The following is a 25242-nucleotide window of genomic DNA, read 5'->3' on the forward strand; positions in this document are numbered from 1 at the left end:
CCTGTGTTCCCAAAGGACTCACCAGTTCACTCACTCAGAGGGAGGTGGCTGCAATCACCGATGACTCTGGCATCCTTTGTTTACTGATATGGGAAGCATTATTTTATTTCTCAACTGTGAAAGTTCTCATCATGAAAAAAGTATTTTGTAGTTGTGTAGGTTAAAGAAACAAAGCTTCTAACATTTGGGCGCTGGAATGTTCTTTGCGACTGGTGTGTCTTTGCTTTTAGGACCCCTCCAGTATATAGAGCTAGGGCATATATATGAATGTATTGTTGTTTAGTCATTAAGTTATGTCTGACTCTTTTCTGACCTCATGCACTATAGCCCACCAGGCTCCTCTGTGCCTGGGATTTCCCAGGCAAGATACTGGAGTGGGTTACCATTTCCTTTTCCAGGGCATCTTTCTGACCCAGGGATCGAATCCATGTCTTCAGCATTGGCAGGTGGATTCTTTACCACTGAGCCACCAGGGATGCTCATATATTCCCCAAATGTAGACGTTTCTTTTTAATAAAGCCCATTAATATAGGGTTCTAATTAGACAGAGGTTGTTACCAAGCCCAAGCTCACTATGCTTACCTCACAATAGACTGATGAATCTGACAGACAGCTGCTGAGGCAAGGTAGAGACTTTAATTGGGGAACTGACAGAGAAGATGGCAGGCTAGTGCCTCAAAATAACCATCTTATTGGGGTCTGGATGCCAGTTTCTTTTATAGATCACAGAGAAAAAAACAATAAGGAGCTAAAGTCAAAAGTCAAAATAAAGAGGGAGAGGCAGTAAAGTAAAAGGGTCTTCAGTCTTGCAAAACATCTCCAAGGGAATGGTCAGCCTTTGGAAGGGGTGTTTTAATCTCTTCTACTCACAGGTGGGCAGGGTCAAGCTATCTCTCCATGAGCTGAACAAAGGCACTGTAGTTTACAGTCAAGCAAAAGGGCAAGGGTTTTTTGAGGCAGACCATTGTGTATGATTTTAATAATAAAAGCAAGTCAAAGAAAGAGTTTCCAACATGGAGTCAGAATTGGCTTCTTCTCTGCAACAAGATGTATAGTTTGAATTTATGTCTCTCTTCTTTTTTCTTAATTTTTAACAGGTGGATAAATCCCTTGTTTAAAATTGGTTACAAACGGAGATTAGAAGAAGATGACATGTACTCGGTACTTCCGGGAGATCGCTCCCAGCACCTTGGAGAAGAGCTGCAAGGGTGAGCACAGGCAGCAGGGAGAAGGGGACAGAGAGTGAGAATTTCCACGTTTTGGGCAGGCTTTGCCTTCCTCTGGGTTCTTCTGAGCCTCCTGCCCTGACACTGCATACTCATCCCCCTCAGGCTGACCCCGGTCTTAGCCTACTTTGGAAGCTTGGGGAGCCTGTGTTCCCTGTGCATCAGTGCAAGTGGAGGGAGCCCACAGCTGAGGCCTTGGAGGCTGAACTCTGTCCTGGGAGGTGGGATCCCTGGAGTGTTACTGAGTCCAGGCTCACTCTGCTCGCCTCATGACAGACCAATGAATCTGAGAGACAAGGTGTTGAGGCAAGGAATATGACTTTATTTGGAAAGCTGGCTGACTGAGAGGATGGCAGACTAGTGTTCTCAGAGTAACCATCTTATCGAGGTCTGGATGCCACGTTCTTTTGTAGAATCAGAGAGAGAGAAGCAATGAGTAACTAAAGTCAAAAGGCAGAATAGAGAGGGAGAGGGAGTGGGGAAGTAAAGTGAAAGGATTTTCAGTCTTGCAAAACATCTCCAAGGGAATGGCCAGCCTTTAGAAGGGGAGTGTTACTCTCTTCTATTCACAGGTGGGCAGGTCAGATTATCTAAGAGCTGAACAAAGGCACTTTAGTTTACAGTCATTCAGAAGGGCAGGGTCCTCTGAGGTAGGCCATTACATATGATTGCAATAACAAAAGCACCAAAAAGCAAGTCAGAGAAACAGTTTCCAACTTTTAGCTTCTTTTCTCGGAGAAGGCAATGGCAACCCACTCCAGTACTCTTGCCTGGAAAATTCCATGGACGGAGGAACCTGGTGGGCTGCAGTCCATGGGGTCGCACAGAGTCGGACATGACTAAAGTGACTTAGCAGCAGCAGCAGCAGCTTCTTTTCTGCCCTCTTGAGCTGTTCATGGTGCTGTGAATCCAGCAAAGTTTGCCAGGAACTTGTTTCCTGAGACTAGGACTTTTCCCTTCAAGGCCTGTTGACGGGAAACAGGCCTGGTGCTTCAGGGTCTGCACCATTCATGTTTGCTCACAGGAGCCCTGTGAGCAATTAGTCAGCATCTATGGGGCAGCCACAGAGTGCCCTGTGGTAAACGCTTACCTTCCACTCTGCCACTTCCCCGTTTTCCCTTTGGTGGACACGCTATTCTTTACTGTGTTTTGTTTCTCATCACAGGTACTGGGATCAAGAAGTTTTGAGAGCTAATGAAGACACACGGGAGCCTTCTTTAATGAAAGCAATCATAAAGTGTTACTGGAAATCCTATTTGCCTTTTGCGATTTTTACGCTTTTTGAGGTAAAAGGTTTTATATACAGTGCATTGCTGTATATATGCAGATCAGTACTGAGATGGATGCAACTGGTAGGGAAAGAGGCCAGTGGTTTAAGATCAGAGGATAAAATGTCTAGGAAACATGATGTAGCTCAATGGTTGTATTTATCTTTAGAATAGAAAGATGCTTAAAGGACTGGACCTCTGGGGGATTACTCTTTTCCTTTTAACTGATTAAAATGTACTGTCCTGGAAAGAAGGACTGAAAAGAAAAGATGTTTTATTCCAAGTTAGGATATTGTTGGTGATTAGTAAATGATATAATGATCTTTGACCAAAAAAAAGATCCTACAACCTCAAGGAATATGTGTCTCGTGGTTTTACTTCTCTCCCTGTGTCATTTAGCGTGTTCCTCTGACAGCTTACAGTCCATGGGGTCACAGAGTTGGACATGATTGAACAACTAACACTTTCACTTTCTGGCACCTTAAGTTAGTGGTTAGAAGCTGATCTGACTCATTCAGGATTTCCCTGCCCCTTCTCTATGTAGGAGGTAGGCTTGTAGGGTTGTGCACCTCCCTTATAAAGTAGATAAAGTCTTCTCTTTTTGTATCTGTGAGATGTTAGGAACTATTCATGATCATTACTCAAGATTCATTAACTCATTAGGAATTACAAAATGTTGATGTTCTAATTCTAATTTTTACCTTTTTCATTTATTAGCTCAAATACAGAGTCACTTTGTCATTGTGAACTCTTTGGTTACCCTGAGCTATAATATGCATAGGAATGGCAGGGAAAATTCTTATTTTTTTAACTTAAAACTTTTTTTTCCCTTCTTTATTATTTTTGCCAAGCCAAGTGGCATGTGGAATCTTTTTTCCCTGACCAGGGATCAAACCCATGTTCCCTGCATTGAAAGTGTGGAGTCTTAACCACTGTACCACCAGTGAAGTCTCTTTCTTACTTTTTTTTTCTTAATATATGTGCTTTATTGTAGTATAGTTGACTTACAATGTTTCAGGTGTACAGCAAGGTGATTCAATTATATATAGTAGTGTTAGTCACTTAGTCCTGTTCAACTCTTTGTGACCCCATGGACTGTAACCTGCCAGGCTCTTCTGTCCATGGAATTCTCTAGGCAAGAATACTGGAGTGGGTTACCATTTCCTTCTCCAGAGGATCTTCCCAACCCAGGGATCGAATCCAGGTCTCCCACATTGTAGGTAGATTCTTTACCATCTGAGCCACAAGGGAAGCCTTCAATTATACATATATGCATATATTGTTTTTGAAATTATTCTCTATTATAGGTTATTATAAGACATTGACTATAGCTCCCTACGCTATAAAGTAAACCTTTGTTGCTTTTCAGGTATTTACTTTTTTTAAAATTAGAAATCTAGCATTCTATCCATACTAAGTCAAACAAGTAGAATCAAAATTTCATAAAATTTTTAGCTAGGCAAAAATTCATGTTTTCTAAAATATATATATTATACATATTATATGTATACAAAAGCTTTCTTACTGTGCTTTATGATAAAGGTTTGAGAAAGAACATCAAAAACAAAAGAAGAGATGGGGAAATTGGAAAACATAAACTAAATAAAATTGGAGCATTAATATGAAATAGAAAAAGTGAAACAAATTAGATAAAAGTAAAAGATCATCATATAGTCCAGTTATTTTTAAACATGGCTGTTCATTAGAGATATATCTAAAGCTCTGGAGAAAAAAAAGCAATACCTAGACATTTGTATTTTTCAAAAAATTCCGAGATAATTCTGATATGCATCTGGATTTTAAAAAGTGATAACACATTTTTCTATTAAATTTCAGTTTTCATGATATAGAGTTCTATTATTTTTCTGTTGACCAATCATGACAAAATGGTATTAAGTGAGTACTAGTTACATGTTTACAATAGTAAAAGATTTTTATCAGTTTTCACAATCAGTAGCCAGATAAAAAAGAAAAGATAATTACAATTGCAAGCCATAATTAACCTAACAGTATAAAATGAGAGAAAGAAGTGAAAGTGTTAGTTGCTCAGTCACGTCTGACTCTTTGCAACCCTGTGGACTGTAACCCACCACACTCCTCTCTCTGTGGGATTCTCTAAGAAAGAATACTGGAGTGGGTTGTCATTCCCTTCTCCCGGGGATCTTCCTGACCCAGGAATCAAACTTGGGTCTTCCACAGGCAGATTCTTTACTGTCCAAGCCACCAGGGAAGCCTATTAACAATATAAAATAATTACATACAATTTGGGGGTCAGGCAGAGTGATATGGTAAGTGGAAGTGCACATATGCATATATTTTCATCCACTCAACCAGTCTGTGTCTTTTGGTTGGTGCATTTGATCTGATTACTGTTTTCTTAGTTTTTTGAGTTTATTTTCTGTAGATCTTTTCCTTCTCTTGTGTTTCCTGGCTAGAGAAGTTCCTTTAGCATTTGTTGTAAAGGTGGTTTGGTGGTGCTGAATTCTCTTAACTTTTGATTATCTGGAAAGCTTTTGATTTTCCCATCAAATCTGAAGGAGAATCTTGTTGGGTAGAGTATTCTTGGTTGTAGGTTCTTCCTTTTGAACACTTTAAATATATCATGTCATTTCTTTCTGGCTTGTAGAGTTCTGTTGAGAAATCAGCAATTGCCTGATGGGAGTTCCTTTGTATTTGTTGTTTTTCTTTTGGTGCTTTTAATATTTAATATTTTATCTTTGTCTTTAATTTTTGTCAGTTTGATTACTGTTTCTTGGTGTGCTCCTCCTTGGATTTATACTAATTGGACTGTCTATGCTTCCTCAACTTGGTTGACTATTTCCTTTCCCATGTTAAGGAATTTTCCAGCTATTATCTCTTCAAATAGTTTCTCAGGTTCTTTCTTTCTCTTTTCTCCTTCTGGGACCCCTATAATGCAAATGTTTACATTTTTAATGTTGTCTTTGTCTTCATTTCTTTTCATTCTTTCTGTCCTCCAGGTCATTTATTTGTTCTTCTGTCTCAGTGATTCTGCTATTAATTCCTTCTAGTGTATTATTCATCTCTGTTTAGTTCTTGTAAGTCTTTGATAAACATTTATTGCATCATCTCCATTATTTTCCCAAGATCCTGGATCATCTTCACTATCACCATTCTGAATTCTTTTTCTGGAAGGTTGCCTAGCTCCACTTCATTTAGTTATTTTTCTGGGGTTTTATCTTGTCCCTTCATCTGGGACATAATTTTCTCCTTTTTTCATCTTGATTGATATTTTGTAATATGGCTCTTCTTTTAGCTGCTATAGGGCTGTAGTTCATCTTGCTTCTTCTGTCTTCGCTTTGATGGAGGAGGCAAAGAGGCTTGTGTAAGCTTCCTGATGGGAAGGACTGGTGGTGGGAAAAACTGGGTCCTGCTCTGGTGGGCAGGGCCTTCCTCAGTAAAGTTTGAATCCAATTATCTGCTGAAGGGTGGGGTTGTGCTCCCTCCCTGGTAGTTGTTTGGCCTGAGGTGACCCAGCCCTGAGGTCTATGGGGTCTATGGTAGGGTTAATGGTGACTTCCTAGAGGGCTTACATCAAGGGGGACCTTCTTGGACTGCTGCTTCCAGTGCCCCTAACCCTGTGGTGAGCCCCTGCCAACCCACGCCTTCACAGGAGACCTTCCAATGCTAGCAGGTAGTTCTGGTTCAGTATCTTGTGGGGTCCCTGTTCCTTTCCTTTGGATTTTGGTGTGCATGAGATTTTGTTTGTGTCCTCTATGACTGAGTCTCTGTTTCCCCCAGTCTTGTGGAAGTCCTATCATCAAATTCCACTGGCCTTTAGGTCAGATTCCCTGGAAAGTCCCAGTTCCTTTGTCAGATCTTCAGGCTTGGAAGCCTGACATGGGATTCAAACCTTCACAACAGTGGGAGAACTTCTTTGGTTTTATTGTTCTCCAGCTTGTGGGTCACCCACCCAATGGGTATGGGATTAGATTTCATCGTGATTGTGCCCCTCCTACTGTCTTGTGGTGTCTTCTTCTTTGTCTTTGGATGTGGGGTATCTTTTTTTTTTTTTTGGTATGTTCCAGCATCCTCCTGTCAATAGTTGTTCAGCAGTGAATTGCAGTTTTGGTGCTCTTGCAGGGGGAGATGAGTGCATGTCCTTCTACTCTGCCATCTTGAACTGCCTGTTTTTACATGTTAAAAACTAGTTTTCAAAATAGTGAGTTGCTTCTCCTCTGGGGCTAATGAATTTTTTTTGGTTTGTTTTTGTTGTTTATTTTGTTTGTTTTGTGAAGCCCCAGAGTATTTAAGCATTTCTGATGTGCTTCAGTTGTTATGATGATTATAGTTGTTATGCTTATGCCAAAGTTTGGCCATCTTTGTCCAGTGGGAATCTATCCAGGTTGGGTCCTAAGTCTTTTGTACATATTCTAGTAGGCTTAGCTAGCCTTTTCTGCTTTCTGGTGTGACAAGTTATTTCTAGTTCACCTTGTACAGCTTTTCCCCCAGCCCTGGTATCAGCATTTCTTCAAGCAACTCTGGCTCCTTTTGGTGGGAAATGGTATTTAAAGTTTATAGTCTGAGCACAAGAGTTGCTCCTTGCTGATTAGTTGGTTATTATTTCTCAGCTTTTTGATTGGACAAAGAGAGAATACATTTAACAGTTTTTTAATTTGGTTTATTTTTACTTTTGGTTGTGCTGGGTCTTGTCGCTGTGTGGGCTTTTCTCTGGTTGCTGCGAATGGGGGCTACTCTCTGGTTGTGGTGTGTGGGCTTCTCACTGTGGTGGCTTCTCTTGTTGCAGAATACAGGCTCTAGGACAGTTGGGCTTCAGTAGTTGTGGCACATGGGCTTAGTTACACTCTGGCATGTGGAATCTTCCTGGGTCAGAAATAGAACCAGAGTCCCCCACATTTGGTAGGTGAATTCCTAACCACTAGACCACCAGGGACGGAGAAGGCAATGGCACCCCACTCCAGTACTCTTGCCTGGAAAATCCCATGGATGGAGGAGCCTGGTAGGCTGCAGTCCATGGGGTCACTAAGAGTCAGACACGACTGAGTGACTTCACTTTCACTTTTCACTTTCATGCATTGGAGAAGGAAATGGCAATCCACTCCAGTGTTCTTGCCTGGAGAATCCCAGGGATGGCAGAGCCTGGTGGATTGCCATCTATGGGGTTGCACAGAGTTGGACATGACTGAAGCGACTTAGCAGCAGCAGCAGACCACCAGGGAAGCTGTAGCATACGTTTTTTTTTTAAGGGAAACAAATCACGAATCTATACGAGTATTTCCAATTCAAATCAGATTCAGGACATTAGTGTTTTTTCTTCATCTCCTTTCTCTTAGATCTATAATATATCTCTTTTCTCCTGTCATCTATTCTCTGTTGTCCCATATCTAATCCCAGTTTTCAATGATTCAGTTCAGTTCAGTCACTCAGTTGTGTCCAACTCTTTGTGACCCCATAAACTTCAGCACACCAGGCCTCCCTGTCCATCACCAACTCCCGGAGTCCACCCACACCCATGTCCATCGAGTCGGTGATGCCATCCAACCATCTCATCCTCTGTTGTCCCCTTCTCCCGCCCTCAATCTTTCCCTGCATCAGGGTCTTTTCAAATGAGTCAGCTCTTCGCATCAGGTGGCCAAAGTATTGGAGTTTCAGCTTCAACATCAGTCCTTCCAATGAACACCCAGGACTGATCTCCTTTAGGATGGACTGGTTGAATCTCCTTGTAGTCCAAGGGACTCTTAACAGTCTTCTCCAACACCATAGTTCAAAAGCATCAATTCTTCTGTGCTCAGCTTTCTTTATAGTCCAGCTCTCAATCCATACATGACTACCTTATCATATGAACACTATCACCCATACATAATGTGACTTCTCAAAAACAGTTTTAGAATTTTTTGCAGTTCATATTCTTTTTAAGTAGATATATCACACAGAGGGTAATTTTCAAATTATTTTTTTTAAAAAATCATTTTAGAATTGTTCTTTTTTATATGGCTCTGCTAACCAATTGGATGAGTATATATTTAGTTACTTTTGTTTCATTTTACTCTGAGATTATAGGAATGGCTTTAAAATTAGTTGTTTTGTAATTATCATTCTGTATAATGTTTTCATGCTTCTCTCAGAGTTAAATCAACAGAAGAAGCTACTTTAAAAAAAAATGTTGATATCCTTGTTCCATTCTAGTTCCTTCTCCTTTTAGAGGCAACTTAACAAACCCATTTGGATTCATCTTTTCATTTTGTGAATGTAGTGTTTTCTGAACACTCAATGTTTCCTACTGTGCAGAAAGGTCTTAATTTCATCACTGGAACCTCAGGACTTGGGGTCATAAAGATTTTTCTTGGAGGCATGATATGTCACATTGAATTCTGATTAAAACCCTTTGTGATAGACATCCCTGGTGCTCCAGTGGTTAGGAATCTGCCTGCCAGTGCAGGGGACACTGGTTCTATCCCTGCTCTGGAAAGATTCCACATGCTACAAGGAAACTAAGCCCTACTGCACCACAACTACTGAGCCTGTGCTCTAGAGCTTGGGAGCCACAACTAAGGAAACCCACGTGCATAGAGCCCATGCTAGGCAACAAGAGAAGCCACCACAATGAGAAGCCTGGGCCTTATAACTACAGAGTAGCCTCTGCTTGCTGCAGCTAATGAAAGCTCATTTGCAGTAATGAAGACCAAACACAGCCAATCAATCAACCAACCAATCAACCCACCTACCAACCCAGTCAGCCTTTGTGGTACTTGTAAGTCCCTCACAGTAGGTCTGTAGCTTTTCCAGGCTCAAATGCCATGACATTGTAGGAGAGGAGGCTAGCAGATACTTACATGGGATTACTTCCTGTACCCAGAATTGTCCATTGAGAGGGAACTTCAGGATCCATCCCTAGCCAGTTGAACCTAAACCAGATTCTGAAGGCGGGCCTCCGTCCTTTGAGTACCCTTAACTACATTGCTCCCCTAGGTGATGCTAAGGTGCAGTCAGGATGAAGACCACTGTGTAAAAGAGGAGAGAAGGTATATCTAGGATCCTGATGGTTATAGTTTCCCCAGATTGACTGCTTTTCATCCTTAGTTCTGGATCTTTCTACACTCTACTCTTGTCACTTGCTCCCCATTTCTAAAGATTAACTGCCTATTCATTTTTTCCCACAAACTCAGTCTTTTCTGCCTATGTTTGACTCAAGCAGTCTTTCTTTGCCTGATTATTTATTTCTATATCCTGTGTTTTCTTTTTTTTCCTCATAAATCAAAGATCATGGAATTGGGGAAGAAATGTTTCATGGGGAAACATGGAGGAGGCATTGTACCCACTGAGGAAGTTCTAGCATCAAACGTGTAAGAAGTTCCCCTGAACCAAGACGTGGGGTCAAAGAGATGATGCTTTTAGGAGGCTGAATACGAAGGACTCCATCAAGAATGTCTGCCTCAGAGACTATGAGACTCTCAGAGAACTTTGAATGATGAGCATTGTGGAATTAAGTTGGGCTTTTAAAAAAAATCTTGTATGGTTTTACAGTTGTGAAGAATACTTGTGAAGGAATAAAACTATTTTCAGTTGGTTTGTGGAAAGAATTTTCATTAGATCATAGATTGGTGTCAAAAGTGAAGGATTTATGGGTAATTTTTGTCTTTGTTCCTACTTATCCAGAAAATTTTAATTTTGTTAGTTTCAGGTTTGATAGTGAATATTTTCTCAGCTGTTGTATTTCTTACTAGTTGAGGTTCAGGATCAAGAATAGACAGAGGAATTGAAGCTATGGGCCATGAACTGGCATTATTCCTTAATGAGACTGTTTTTTCAACTGGGTTATTAAATGATATCTTTTAGTATAAAAATCCTGACACTTAAGCAGTAATGATATACCTTTATTTACACTTTTTTTTTTTTTTTGGCTGAATTTGTTGCATCTGTTGGTATGCTCTTTGGTGGGTGATATTGCTCTTAATTTCTTTTATAATTACACCAATGTTAGGCTCAATCAAAGAGCTGAGTAACAGGCAACAATTCCCAGAAACAATCACAAGTTTCAGGATAGTTTGGGAAGGCAGGTATTAGTGCTGGGCTTCTGGTGGAGAGCCCCAGGTTTGCAGGCTGCAGCACTGGGCTGTCCTTGGCCATACTTGGGCTGGAACTGTGCATGTGTCCAGTTTGACATTCTTACTTCTCTGTGCAAGCTTCCCGTTCCACCTCAGTAAAGTCTATAAAAAGTCTGTTTTACCATCCTTTGTATGAGAGGCTCTTTTAAGCTCTTTATGCCCCTTGGAATGAATGATGAAGCATGCTGGAAAGGTTATGAGTCTTTTTGCTTTTGAAAGCTGATTATCTTGCTCTGATTCGATGATCTTACTCACATTTAACTAAGCATTATTCCCTTACTTCTCTATTGTTGCTGTTTAGTTGTTAAGTCATGTCTGACTCTTGCAACCCCATGGATTGTAGCCTGCCAGGCTCCACTGTCCATGGGGTTCTGTAGGCAAGAATACTGGAGTGGATTGTCATTTCCTTCTCCAGGGGATCTTCCTGACCCAGGGACCAAACCTGCAGCAGGCAAATTCTTTAATGCCGAGCCTTTGGGGAAGCCCTACTTCTCTATAGTAGATGAAGACTTCTGTGACCTCTTGGAAGACAAAGCAGTTGATGCAGGGTGTGAACATGTGTGTGCAACAAAACAGGAGTGTTGGGGTTCAATGTCACACCCATCTGAGGGATGAGGATAGCTTTCTGTACATATCCTGATTGGGTACTAGTTGGCTGAGCAGAAAATGCTAGTTAGTTTTGTCTTATGTTTGGTGTTTTGGATTCTACTGTCCCTTCCTCTTGTGCATGGGCTCCTCAATTTCAGATAACAGAAGAGAACTATCAAAGCAGGCCTGCCAGTTGTTTACCTTGTCTGTGTTAGTAAGAAGATTGCTTAAAAGGAAAAATTAGTCTCAAAATGGAATTCCAGAAAGATTTCCAAACTTTTGGCATTTTGTCTTTTGATAAGTCTGTGGAGGAAATGATGTTGAGGGCCTAAGTGTTTACTTTTTGTGACTTGAATTCATGTTGAGAGTTTGGTTTTCCTTGCTGGGGAAAAAGGGCACTTTCTCAAGGGGTGACTACAGGGAGAACGTAGTAGGATGTTTGGTGGAGTGGCTATTTGGCAGGGTGGGCAATTGTTGCTATTTCTTTGGGGAAAGACAATTGCTTTCTGTAAGTGTTACTTACTCAGGAGTTAAGCCCTAATGCCTCCCAACTGATTGGTTTAGTATTTTAATTTTTTGCTCTGGGGAAGAAATCATTTTTTCCAAACCAACACCTGCAGTGTGTGGCTGATATTTTGTTTTTAGCTTGTCTTCTGCTGTGTTTAATTTTTAACTCCAAGGAACATCCCAGCTTCTAAGGTCTAGAGATATATTGATGCAGTGCCACCTGGAGCTGAGAGTCTGGGAACCTCCCAAGCCTGGTTTATTTGTGATACTCCAACAAAAGCTAAAGTCTGATATCTTGATCTGCGGACATGTGGAATTCTGGCTGGGAAAGATTGGATCTGTTTTTTTGCCAATGTGTCAGTTCATAAAGGCTCTTAAAGCAGAAGATGATAGCAGGAGTGTGTCTTGCCTACATGAGCCATCTTGACTTTCTGTCGGGCTGGAACATTGAGACTACAGGGGACAGGGACAGGCTACCAGCAGGGCTTGTTCATATGGAAGCCAATATCTTATCCTTCTTCTGTCACCTTTTCCTCATTCATCTTAGGCAAAGACTCACTAGGTGTTCTACTAAATGTGTTCTAAAACACTGGATGTAATATTTATTGAGCATCCACAGTGTGCCAAACACAGTGTACCAAGGATTTATTACTTGAAAAATTTTGGCTTAAGTTTAAAGCTATTGTCTGCTTGTCTTATAGAAGAGAGTGGATCTGTATATTTTTCTTTTAGATTAGCCATGAGTGTAGCATTTTGTGAAAATGCCATTTTAATATGCTAATAATAAAGGTGAAGCTGGTTTGTGTATAGAAATGCAAGAGATTTATGGGTATTTACTTTGTTTCTTTGTTTCTTTTTTTTTCACATTCAAAAAGCATGCAAAGGATTTATTTGCTAGTCAAAGCTGTTCACAGAACCAAATGGGGACTGTAACTTAAGTTTTTCCAAGGAGCTTCACCTTAGTGAAATTAGTTGACTCTGTAGGCAGAAACAGGTTAACAGAGGACATTTACACCTGGGGAAAATTTATTACTGATGAGGCACCCCTATATTTAATTATTTTAATGAGCATGTGACACTGTTAAGAAATAACCACAGAATTCTTCAAAACTTGTAGACATCCATGCATGTGAGCTCAGTTGCTAAGTCGTGTTCGACTCTTTTGCAACCCCATGGACTGCAGCCCACCACGCTCCTCTGTCCATGGGATTTTCCAGGCAAGAATACTGGAGTGGGTTGCCATTTCCTTCTCCATATTTTGTTTCTTGAAAGCTTACTGAATTCACTGATGAGCTTTAGTAGTTTTCTGGTAGTGGCTTTAGAAATTTCTATGTATAGTATCATGTCATTTGCAAACAGTGAAAATTTTACTTCTTTTCCAATTTGGATTCCTTTATTTCTTTTTCTTCTCTGATTGCTGTTGCTAGGACTTTAAAAACTATGTTGAATAAGAGTGGCAAGAATGGACATCCTTTTTTTTGTTCCTGATCTTAGAGGAAATACTTTCAGCTTTTCACCATTGAGTATGTTAGCTGTGGGTTTGTAGTATATGGCCTTTATTTTGTTTAGGTAGGTTCCCTCTATGCCCACTTTCTGCAGAGTTTTTATCATAAATGGATGTTGAATTTTGTTGAAAGCTTTTTCTGCATCTATTGAGATGATCATATGGCTTTTATGGATATATCATTTTAATTTGTTAATATAATATATCACATTGATTGATTTGCATATACTGAAGAGTCCTTGCATCCCTGAGATAAATCCCACTTGATCATGGTGTATGATCTTTTTAATGTGTTATTGGATTTGATTTGCAAGTATTTTGTTGAGGATTTTTGTTTCTATGTTCATCAGTGAGATTGGCTTGTAATTTTCTTTTTCTGTGGTATCTTTGTCTGGTCAGCCAGACAAAGGTCCTGGACTGATGGACAAAGCCATCAGGTCCTGGACTTTTGTTTTTTGGGAGGTATTTACTCACAGTTTCAATTTCAGTACTTATTATTAGTCTGTTCATATTTTCTATTTCTTCCTGATTCAATCTTCAATCTTGGAAGGTTTTACTTTTCTAAACACTTGTCCATTTCTTCCAGGTTGTCCACTTTATTGGCATATATTTGCTTGTAATAGTCTCTCATATTTCTTTGTATTTCTTTAGTGCCCATTGTAACTTTTTCTTTTTCATTTCTAACTTTGTTGATTTGAGCCCTCTTCCTTTTTTTCTTGATAAGTCTGGTTAAAGGCTTATCAATTTTGCTTATATTTTTGATGAACCAGCTTTTAGTTTCATTGATCTTTTCTATTGTATTCTTTGTCTCTATTTAATTAATTCTGCTCTGATATTTATCATTTTTTCCCTTCTCCTAACTTTGAATTTTGTTTGTACTTCTTTCTCTGGTTGCTTGAGGTGTAAGGTTAGGTTGTTTATTTGAGATTTTTCTTATTTCCTGAGATAAGATTGTATTAGTATAAACTTCCCTCTTAGAACTGCTTTTGCTGCATCCCATAGGTTTAGTATCATTGTGTTTTCATTGATCTCTAGGTATTTTTTGGTTTCCTCTTTGATTATTTCAGTGATGCATTGGTTGCTTAGTAAAGATATTATTTAGCTTTCATATCTGTGTGATTTTTTAAAAAGTTTTTTCCCTTGGAGTTGATTTGTAATCCATAATATTGTGGTTGGATAAGATGCTTGATATGATTTCAGTTTTCTTAAATTTACTGAGGGTTGCTTTGTGGCTCAGCATGTTAGCTATCCTGGAGAATGTTCCATGTACACTTGAAGAGAATGTGTATTCTGCTGCATTCGTATAGGATGTCATATAAATATCAATTATGTCCATATGGTCTAATGTGTCATTTAAGGCCTCTGTTTCCTTGTTGATTGTTCTGTCTGTATGATCTGTCCATTCATGTAAGTGGAGTGCTAAAGTCCCCCACTATTCTTGTGCCAATATTGATTTCTCCTTTTACAAAAAGACAACCCACAGAGTGGAAGAAAATATTTGCAAATGAAGTGATTGATAAGGGATTAATCTTCAAAATATATAACAGCTCATGCAGCTCAATAGATGAAAAAAAACCCAATAAAAAAATTGGCAAAGGTCTAAATAGACATTTCTCAAAAGAAAACATACAGATGGCCAAAAAGCACATGAAAAGATGCTTAACATTGTTAATTATTAGAGAAATGCAAATCAAACTACTATGAGTTGTCACCTGACACCAGTCAGAGTAACCATCCTCAAAAAGTCTGCAAATAATAAATGCTGGTGAAGATATGGAGAGAAAGGAAACCTCCAACACTGTTAGTGAGAATGTGAATTATACAGTATGGAGGTTCCTCAAAAAAACTAAAAATAGAACTATCACATGATCCAGCAATCCGTCTACTGGGCACATATCTGGAGGAAACCATAATTTGAAAAGACACATACACCTCAGTGTTCATTGCATCACTACTTACAATAGTCTAGAAGCAATATAAAAGTCTATTGACAGAGAAATGGATAAAGAAGATGTGGTATGTATATACAATGAAATATTACTCAGTCACAAAAAAGAATTAAATAATACCATTTGCAACCACACAGATGGGCTTAGAGATTATAATACTGAGTGAAGTAAGTCAGATAGAGAAGGACAACTATCATATGGTATTAGTTATATGTGGTATCTAAAAAAATGATACAAATGAACGTTGTTCCAAACAGACTTCAAAAACAAACTTTTGGTTTTCAAAGGGGAAAGGCAGGGGGAGGAATAAATTAGGACTTTGGGGTGAACATATACACACTACTATATATGGAATATATATTAATAATTAACAAAGACCTACTGTATAGCATGGGGCTTCCCACGTGGTTTATTGGTGAAGTATCCACCTGCTAATGCAGGAGACGCAGGAGATGTGGTTTTGATCTCTGGGTCAGGAAGATCACCTAGAGGGGGAAATGGCAACCTGCTCCAGTATTCTTACCTGGAGAATCCCATGGACAGAGGAACCTGGCAGGCTACAGTCCATAAGGTTGCAAAGCATCAGACAGTGAGCAGAAAGCACTGTGTAGCACAGGGAACTCTACTCAATAGTCTATGATAACCTATATGGGAATAGAATCTGAAAAAGAATAGCTATGTGTATAACTGAATCACTTTGCTGTACACCTGAAACTAACATAGCATTGTAAATCAACTATGCTTTACTGTGCCAATAAAGGTCCACATAATCAAAGCTTTGGTTTTTCCAGTAGTCATGTACAGATGTGAGAGTTGGACTGTAAAGAAGGTTGAGCACTGAAGAATTAATGCTTTCAAACTGTGGTTCTGAAGAGAGTCCCTTTGACTTTAAGGAGATCAAAGCAGTCAGTCTTAAAGGAAATCAGTCCTGAATATTTATTGGAAGGACTGATGCTGAAGCTGAAGCTCCAATCCTTTGGGCACCTGATGCAAAGAGCCAACTCACTGGAAAAGACCTTGATGCTGGGAAAGATTGAGGGCGCAAGGAGAAGGGGGTGACAGAGGCTGAGATAGTTAAATGGCATCACTGACTCAATAGACATGAGTTTGAGCAAACTCCAAGAGATAGTGAAGGACAGGGAAGCCTGGCATGCTGCAGTTCATGGGGTCACAAAGAATTGGACATGACTTAGCAACTGAACCACAACAAAAATTAAATTAAAAAAAAAAAAAGCAAAGCTTGTGGTAAGGAAAACTGGTATGGCTTATATTTCTTTTTTTTTTTTTTGGCTTATATTTCTAATTAAGGTTTCTTTTCCTTTCCTTTTAGGAAATCTTCAGAGTACTATTACCAACATATTTTGAGGATTTACTTACTTACTTTCAAAACTATGATCCCTCTGATTCTGGGGCTTTGCTCAAAGCCTGTGGCTACACTGTTGTACTGAATGTCAGCTTTTTAATTTGGAACATTCTGCACCACTTTTTCTTCTATTACACTCAGCGTATAGGAATGAGATTAAGAGTAGCCATGTGCCATATGATTTACCGCAAGGTAAGTGTCATTTGGTACAAAAGTTTGTACCTCCTCTGAAGAATCAGAAGCATATTGGGAAAGTTCTCTGTAGATTAAAAATTTTGTCGCTGTGTTATTTACTTCTTACCAGAGATACTTGATATTTGTTTTAAGCCAGTTTGTTGTTGTTTGAGCAAACTTTACCAATATATAATGAAAAGTTTTGTTTGGAGATCAGACCAGGCTGCCTTTGATAACTTTTATGCATAGGCTGGTGCATAATACCCACTAAACTTATATTGAAATCTAATTAAAAATTAGGTATCAAAATTATCAAACCGATTTTCAATGTTTTCTTGCCTAAATTTTATTGTGGTATTCATGGAAATTTTGTTGTTTTTCATTTAAACCTTCATTTACATCAAAGTTATGTTTAAAAGTGAGTTCAGTGATTGGACAAATAACATTAAATTTAGGAGAAAAATATGTATTTAGTAAAATAAATGATTATATTTTAAATGATACATCTAGTCACATTTAATATAATTGTGCTTACTAAATAAAAATAGAAGTGAAATCTGTGCCAAATTAGATTCACTCATGATATTCTGTGGTTATAATTGTTTTTGATAATGTTAAAGAAAATGGTTGAGTGTTTGGGAAAAAATTTGAAATTTTAATTTGTTTTTAGCAATTTTAGAGGGTATTTATGTTGCTATTCATTGAAGTCATTAATGCAATATTTGGGTTTTTGTAGTTTGCATTATAGCAGCTTTAATAAAATCTGGTTTGATGTTTCTAGTGTTTTTGTATTGAGAAATGCTATAAAGTTATTTTATATTTTACTCTAGTCTTATCTAGTATAAAAGGGGTTAAATATTTCAGATGTCTTTACAAATGAACTGCCACAAATGTCATGTGCTGGAGAGCTCTTGTTAAATCAGATCTTAGATGTCTCTTTGTCCTGGGCTCTTTGATTTTTAAAAAATCCTTATTTAACCATGTTGTATACTTGAAATTTCCTGAGAGAGTGGATTATAAGTGTTTTCACTGCACACACAAAAAGATAACTATACAAGGCAATGGATATGTGAACTGTTTTAACTACAGTAATCATTTCCCAGTGTACATTTATGTCAAACATCTTGTTGTGCACATTAATATATATATATATATATATTTCATTAAAAATAAACAAAATCCTCACTGAAAGATAAAACCAAGCAATTTAAATGAAAACAAGCACTTCTTTTACTTGGTTGCTACTTATCTAGAGCTTCTATTTTTTAGGAATACTTTTCTCAGCAAATTAAAGATATTTCTTCATCCTTTTTTGAGCAGAGTCTTGTTAATCTTTGGGCTATGTGAGCCTGATTAATGGACCTAACATTCCAGGTTCCTATGCAATATTGCTTTTTACAACATTGGATTTTCCTTTCACCACCAGACATATCCATAATGGGACATTGTTTTCACTTTGGCTCAGCCTCTTCATTCCTTCTGGAACTATTTCTTTGCTCTTCTCCAGTAGCATGTTGGGCATCTACTGACCTGGGGAGTTCATCTTTTAGTGTCAAATCTTTTTGCCTTTTCATACTGTTCATGGGATTCTCAAGGCAAGAATGCTAAAGTGGTTTGCATTCCCTTCTCCAGTGAACCACGCTTTTTCAGCTGAGCTGTTTCAAATCCTAAAAGATGATGCTGTTAAAATGCTGCACTCTGTATGCCAGCAAATTTGAAAAGCTCAGCAGTGGCCACAGCATTGGAAAAGGTCAGTTTTCATACCAATCCCAAAGAAAGGCAATGCCAAATAATGTTCAAACTACCGCACAATTGCACTCATTTCACATGCTTGCAAAGTAATGCTCAAAACTCTCCAACCTAGGCTTCAACAGTACATGAACCAAAAGCTTCCAGATTTTTAAGCTAGATTTAGAAAAGGCAGAGGAACCAGACATCAAATTGCCAACATCCATTGGATCATAGAAAAAGCAAGAGAATTCCAGAAAACATCTAGTTCTGCCTCATTGACTACACTAAAGCAGTTTAATTTGTGGATCACAACAAACTCTGGAAAATTCTTAAAGTGATGGGAATACCAGAACACCATACCTGCCTCCTGAGAAACCTGTATGCAGGTCAAGAAGCAACAGTTAGAACCAGACATGGAACAATGGACTGGTTCCAAATTGGGAAAGGAGTACGTCAAGGCTGAATTTTGTCACCCTTGTTATTTAACTTCTATTCAGAGTGCATCATGCAAAATGCCAGGCTGAATGAAGCACCAGCTGAAGTCAAGACTGTTGGGAGAAATAGGAATAACCTCAAATATGTAGATGACACCACCCTTATGGCAGAAAGCAAAGAGAAACTAAAGAGACACTTGATGAAAATGAAAGAGGGAAGTTAAAAAGCTAGCGTAAAATTCAGCATTCAAAAAACAAAGATCATGGCATCCAGTCCCATCGCTTCATTGCAAATAGATGGGGAAACAATGGAAACAGTGACAAACTTTATTTTTTGGGGGCTCCAAAATCACCACAGATGGTGACTACATCCTTGAAATTAAAAGATGCTTGCTCCTTGGAAGAAAAGCTATTAACAACCTAGATAGCATATTAAAAAGCGAGACATTACTTCACCAACAAAGGTCTGTCTAGTCAAAGTTATGTTTTTTTCCAGTAGGCATGTAGGCATATGAGAGGTGGACCATAAAGAAAGCTGAGCACCAAAGAATTGATGCTTTTGAACTGTGGTGTTGGAGAAGACGCTTGAGAATCCCTTAGACTGCAAGGAGATCAAACTAGTCAATCCTAAAGGAAATCAATCCTGAATATTCATTGGAAGGACTGATGCTAAAGCTGAAACTGCAACATTTTGGCTACCTGATGTAAAGAGCTGACTTATTGGAAAAGACTGTTGCTGGCAAAGACTGAGGGCAGGAGAAGGGGATGACAGAGGATGAGATGGTTGGATAGCATCACCAACTCGATGGACACGAGTATGAACAAGCTCTGGGAATTGTTGATGAACAGGAGAACCTGGTGTGCTGCAGTCCATGGGGTTGCAGAATAGGACATGACTGAGCAATTGAAGAACAGCAACAAGTGTGAAAATGGTGGCCCTGGCATGTCACCGTCAGTCATAGACTGTAGCTGCTGCTGCTGCTAAGTCACTTCAGTCATGTCCGACTCTGTGCGACCCCATAGACGTCAGCCCACCAGGCTCCCCTGTCCCTGGGATTCTCCAGGCAAGAATACTGGAGTGGGTTGCCATTTCCTTCTCCAATGCACAAAAGTGAAAAGTGAAAGTGAAGTCGCTCAGTCATGTCCAACTCTTTGAGACGCCATGGACTGTAGCCTACCAGCCTCCTCTGTCCATGGGATTTTCCAGGCAAGAGTACTGTGTTGCCATTGCCTTCTCCACATAGACTGTAGAACATAGGCTAATTTGTTTCTAGGTGATGTGGAAATGCAACAATGCCCATACACTCCAGTCAAGCATCTTCCTTGTCCTCCATCATCATTTTTGTTATTCTGTTGCACCTTCTACCATTTAGAAGATGAATACTCAGGTTTCCCTACAAATTATCTAGAAGTTTGTCTTGGCACATAATGTTTAACTCCCATAACTAAATAAATAAATAGGAAATTTCACTGGAAGTGCACTATGAAAATCTTGTATTAGCTGTGAGGTGGTGTTTCGCTCAAAGTTTACTCTTTGATGCACATGTAAGCTATTGTCTATCTGGTTTTCTTTCTCTTCCCACTAGTTCTTTGGAATGTTGCCTTTGAGAAATTGGACCCTTCCTGGCATGCTGCTTGAAAGTGAAAGTGATAGTATTAGTTGCTCAGTCATGTCCAAGTCTTTGCGACTCCATGGGCTGTAACCTGCCAGACTCCTCTGTCCATGGAATTCTCCAGGCAAGATTACTGGAGTGGGTTGCCATGCCCTTCTCCAGGGGGGCATGTTGCTTACATGAAAGTAAACATTTGCCAAAGGCATTAATTTGCCTACTTGATTAGCCTTAAGGAATTGTTTCTTTTTCTATCTTTTAGAAAATTTTATATGATATTTAAAGATTCCACTCCATTTACAGTTATTATAAGATATTGGCTGTATTCCCTGTGTTGTACTATATATCGTTATAGGCTACCTTACTCCCAATAGGTTGTACCTCCCACTTCCCTATCACTATATGGCTCCCCCACTTCACTGATAACCACTAGTTTGTTCTCTATATCTGCGAGTCTATTTCTCTTTTGTTTTATTCACCAGTTTCTTATATTTTTAGGCTCCACTTATAAGCAATATCATACAGTATTTATCTCTCTCTCTCTGACTTGTTTCATTTAGCATCAGTTCCATTCAGTTCAGTCACTCAGTCATGTCTGACTCTTTGCGACCCCGTGGACTGCAGCACGCCAGGCTTCCCTGTCCATTACCAACTCCTGGAGCTGGCTCAAACTCATGTCCATCGAGTCCGTGATGCCATCCAACCATCTCATCCTCTGTCATACCCCTCTCCTCCCACTTTCCATCTTTCCCAGCATCAGGGTCTTTTCCCACGAGTCAGTTCTTGGCATCAAGTGGCCAAAGTATTGGAGATTGAGCTTCAGCATCAGTCCTTCTAATGAATATTTAAGATTGATTTCCTTTGAGGTTGACTGGTTTGATTTCCTTGCAGTCCAAGGGACTCTCAAGAGTCTTTTCCAACACCACAGTTTAAAAGCGTCAGTTCTTCAGTGCTCAGCTTTCTTTATAGTCCAACTCTCACATCCATACATGACTACTGGAAAAACCATAGCCTTGACTAGATGGACTGTTGCTGGCAAAATAGTATCTCTGCTTTTTAATATGCTGTCTAGGTTGGTCATATCTTTTCTCCCAAGGAGCATGTGTCTTTTAGTTTCATGGCTGCAGTTACCATCTGCAGTAATTTTGCCCACCCCCGCCCCCCCCCCCGCCCCCCAAAAGAGGTGTGTGTATGGATACTTAGGTTGCTTGCATATTCTGACAATTGTAAATAATGCTTATATGAACATTGTGGGACATGTATCTTTTTTGAAGTAGTGTTTTTGTTTTTTTTGGATATATCACAGGAAGTTGAATTGTTCGGTCATGTGGTAGTTCTGTTTTTAGCTCTTTGACAAGCCTTCATATAGTTCTTCATAGTGGCTGTCCAATTTACATTTTCACCAATAGTGTATGAGTGTTACCTCTCCTCCACATCCTTACCAGCATTTGTTATTTATGTTCTTTTTGATGAAAGTCATTCTGACAGGTCTGAGGTGATATCTCATTGTGGTTTTGATTCACATTTCCTCACTGGAAAATGTCTATTTAGTTCTTTCTGCCCATTTTTAATAGGGTTGTTTGTTTTTTGGAATGGTGTTATATAAATTGCTTATATATATTGGATATTAATCCTATATAGGTCATATCATTTACAAATATTTCCTACGATTCAGTGTCTTTTCTTTTCATTTTGTTGATGATTTCCTTCTCCAAGTAAAAGTTTTTAAGTTTAGTTCTGTTCTATTTGTTTATTTTTTCTTTCATTTCCTTCACTTTAAGAGAGAACCTCAAAATACACTGCTTTTGTTTATGTCAAAGAGTGTTCTGCCTATATTTCCCTCTAGGAGTTTTATAGTATCTGGTCTTACATTCAGGTCTTTAATACATTTTGAGTATATGGTATCAGAGAATGCTTTAATTTCATCCTTTTAAATGTAGCTGTCCAGTTTCCCCAGACCTTTGTTGGTAAAGTAATGTGTCTGCTTTTTGATATGCTGTCTAAGTTGGTCATAGCTTTTCTTCCAAGGAGCAAGCTACATTTAAAAATAACCAGACTGATCACTTGAATCACAGCCTTGTGTAACTCAGTGAAACTACGAGCCATGCCATATAGGGCCACCCAAAATGAATGGGTCATGGTGGAGAGTTCTGACAAAATGTCGTCCACTGGAGAAGGGAATGGAAAATCACTTCAGCATTCTTGCCTTGAGGACTCCATGAAGATATGAAAAGGCAAAAAGATAGGACACTGAAAGATGAACTCTCCAGGTCAGTAGGTGCCCAATATGCTACTGGAGAAGAGTGGAGAAATAGCTCCAGAAGGAATGAAGAGGCTGAGCCAAAATGAAAATGACACCTAGGTGTGGATGTGAGTGGTGATAGAAGTAAATCCTGATGCTGTAAAGAACAATATTGCGTAGGAACCTGGAATGTTCTGTCTATCAATCATGGTAAATTGGAAGTAGTCAAATAGGTTATGGCAAGAGTAAGCATCAACATTTTAGGAATCAGTGAAATAAAATGAGCTGGAATGTGTGAATTTAATTCCGATGACCATTATATCTACGATTGTGGACATGAATCCCTCAGAAGAAATGGAGTAGCCTTCATAGTCAACAAAAGAGTCTGAAATTCAGTACTTGGGTGCAGTCTCAAAAATGACAGAATGATTTCTGTTCATTTCCAGAGCAAACCATTCAATTTCACAGTAATCTAAGTCTATTCCCCAACCAGTAATACGGAAGAAGCTAAAGTTGAATGATTCTGTGAAGACCTACAAGAACTTCTAGAACTAACACCCCCAAAAGATGTCCTCTTCTTTACGGGGGACTGGAATGCGAAAGTAGGAAGTCAAGAGATACCTGTAATAACAGGCAAATTTGGCCTTGGAGTACAAAATGAAGCAAGGCAAAGGCTAACAGTGTTTTGCCAAGAGAATGCAGTGGTCATAGCAAACACCCTTTTCTAACAACACAAGAGACAACTCTACACATGGACATCACCAGATGGTCAATACCAAAATAAGATTGATTATATTCTTTGCAAATGAAGATGGATAAACTCTATACAGTCAGCAAAAACAAGACTGGGAGCTGACTGGCTGAGTTCATGAACTCCTTATTGCCAAATTCAGACTTAAATTGAAGAAAGTAGGGAAAACCACTGTGCCATTCAGGTATGACCTAAATCAAATCCCTTACGATTATGCAGTAGATATGGCAAATATATGCAAGACATTAGATCTGATAGATACAGTGCCTGAAGAACTATTGATGGAGGTTCATAATGTACAGGAAGCGGTGATCAAAACCATCCTCAAGAAGAAGAAATGCAAAAAAGCAAAATGGCTGTCTGGGAAGACCTTACAAATAGCTGAGAAAAGAAGAGAAGTGAAAGGCAAAGGAGAAAAGGAAAGATACCCACTTGAATGCAGAATTCCAAAGAATAGCAAGGAGAGATAAGAAAGCCTTCCTAAGTGATCAGTGCAAAGAAATAGAGGAAAACAATAGAATGGAAAAGACAGAGATCTCTTCAAGAAAATTAGAGATACCAAGGGAACATTTCATGCAAAGATGGGCTCGATAAAGGACAGAAATGGTATGGACCTAACAGCAGCAGAAGATATTAAGAGATGGCAAGAATACACAGAAGAACTGTACAAAAAAGATCTTCATGACCCAGATAATCATGATGGTGTGATCACTCACCTAGAGCCAGACATCCTGGAGTGTGAAGTCAAGTGGGCTTTACTTAGGAAGCATTACTACAAGCAAAGCTAGTGCAGATGGAATTCCAGTTGAGCTATCTCAAATCCTGAAAGATGATGCTGTTAAAGTGCCACACTCAATATGCCAGCAAGTTTGGAAAACTCAGCAGTGATCACAGGACTGGGAAACTCAGTTTTCATTCCAATCCCAAAGAAAGGCAATGCCAAAGAATATTCCAACTACTGCACAATTGCACTCATTTCACATGCAGCCAAAGTGTTGTTCAAAATTCTCCAAGCTAGGCTTTAGCTGCCGGGGTCCAGCCCTGGTGGATCCAGGGAATTCGAAGCGGAGACGGCGTCAGCGAGGATCAGAAAACAACTGCTTAATTAAACGTTAATTAAAGATATAAAGAGTAATAAAATAAGGATAGCTCAGTAGGAAAATTCAGTGAAGAAAAGAGGCTGAAATAAGGATAGCTCAGTGAGGAAATTCAGTGGAGAAAAGAGGCTGAATAATTCAGCCAGATGGTGAGAGAAAGAACGACATGGGGAGACCAAGTTTCGGTGAACAAGGCCTGCACTTTATTTTCCAAAGTAGTTTTTATACCTTAAGTTATGCATAGAGGATAATGGGGGAAGGGGTAGAGTCATGCAGGAAGCCAGGCTTTCTTCCTGCAAACTTATTAAATGCAAAAGTTTAGGTAATTTGCATCATCTTCTGGCCCAGAGGCCTTTTTCTCTAAAGGTGATTATTCTAAAGTCAGGCGCCAGCCTCCAAAAAGCATTAGATAAAGTTGCATTCCTACAGAGCAAAGGTGTGGTGGGCTATAACAAGAAAAAGAATTAACTCAAGGGTCCCAGGTTACAAACATTAAAGCTACTACTTACACCAATTATATTAATCAATACACTGCCAGGGACACAGCAGGTAAGGGATATGGAAACTTAGCAGCAAACATTGGCCCAACAAGTGAAAATCCCTTCACTAATACAATTTCTAATCAATCTTTTAACTGCTCAAAGGAATCTGTATTTAGACAGTTTAGAACATCTCATGCCTCTCACAGTTGGGAGGCTCTGAGCAATCACATGT

General features: G+C 39.2%; 1 protein-coding gene and 1 long non-coding RNA gene across 2 annotated transcripts in view; both read left to right on the forward strand.

The window, feature by feature from the left end:
* Window positions 1-495: 495 nt before the first annotated feature.
* Window positions 496-2501, forward strand: LOC132346788 (uncharacterized). The gene is made up of 3 exons (XR_009496738.1): window positions 496-872; window positions 1098-1208; window positions 2392-2501. It is a non-coding gene; the product is annotated as an uncharacterized lncRNA (long non-coding RNA).
* Window positions 2502-14950: 12449 nt separating this feature from the next.
* Window positions 14951-25242, forward strand: part of LOC784305 (ATP-binding cassette sub-family C member 4-like) — a 251837-nt gene continuing 241545 nt past the window's right edge. The window contains exons 1-2 of the mRNA XM_059892172.1: window positions 14951-15001; window positions 16457-16681. Of these exons, the coding sequence (XP_059748155.1) occupies window positions 14951-15001; window positions 16457-16681 (276 nt within the window). The remainder of the gene's footprint in view (window positions 15002-16456; window positions 16682-25242) is intronic.

Source organism: Bos taurus, chromosome 12 (genome assembly GCF_002263795.3).
Source record: "Bos taurus isolate L1 Dominette 01449 registration number 42190680 breed Hereford chromosome 12, ARS-UCD2.0, whole genome shotgun sequence".
Lineage (NCBI taxonomy): Eukaryota > Metazoa > Chordata > Mammalia > Artiodactyla > Bovidae > Bos > Bos taurus.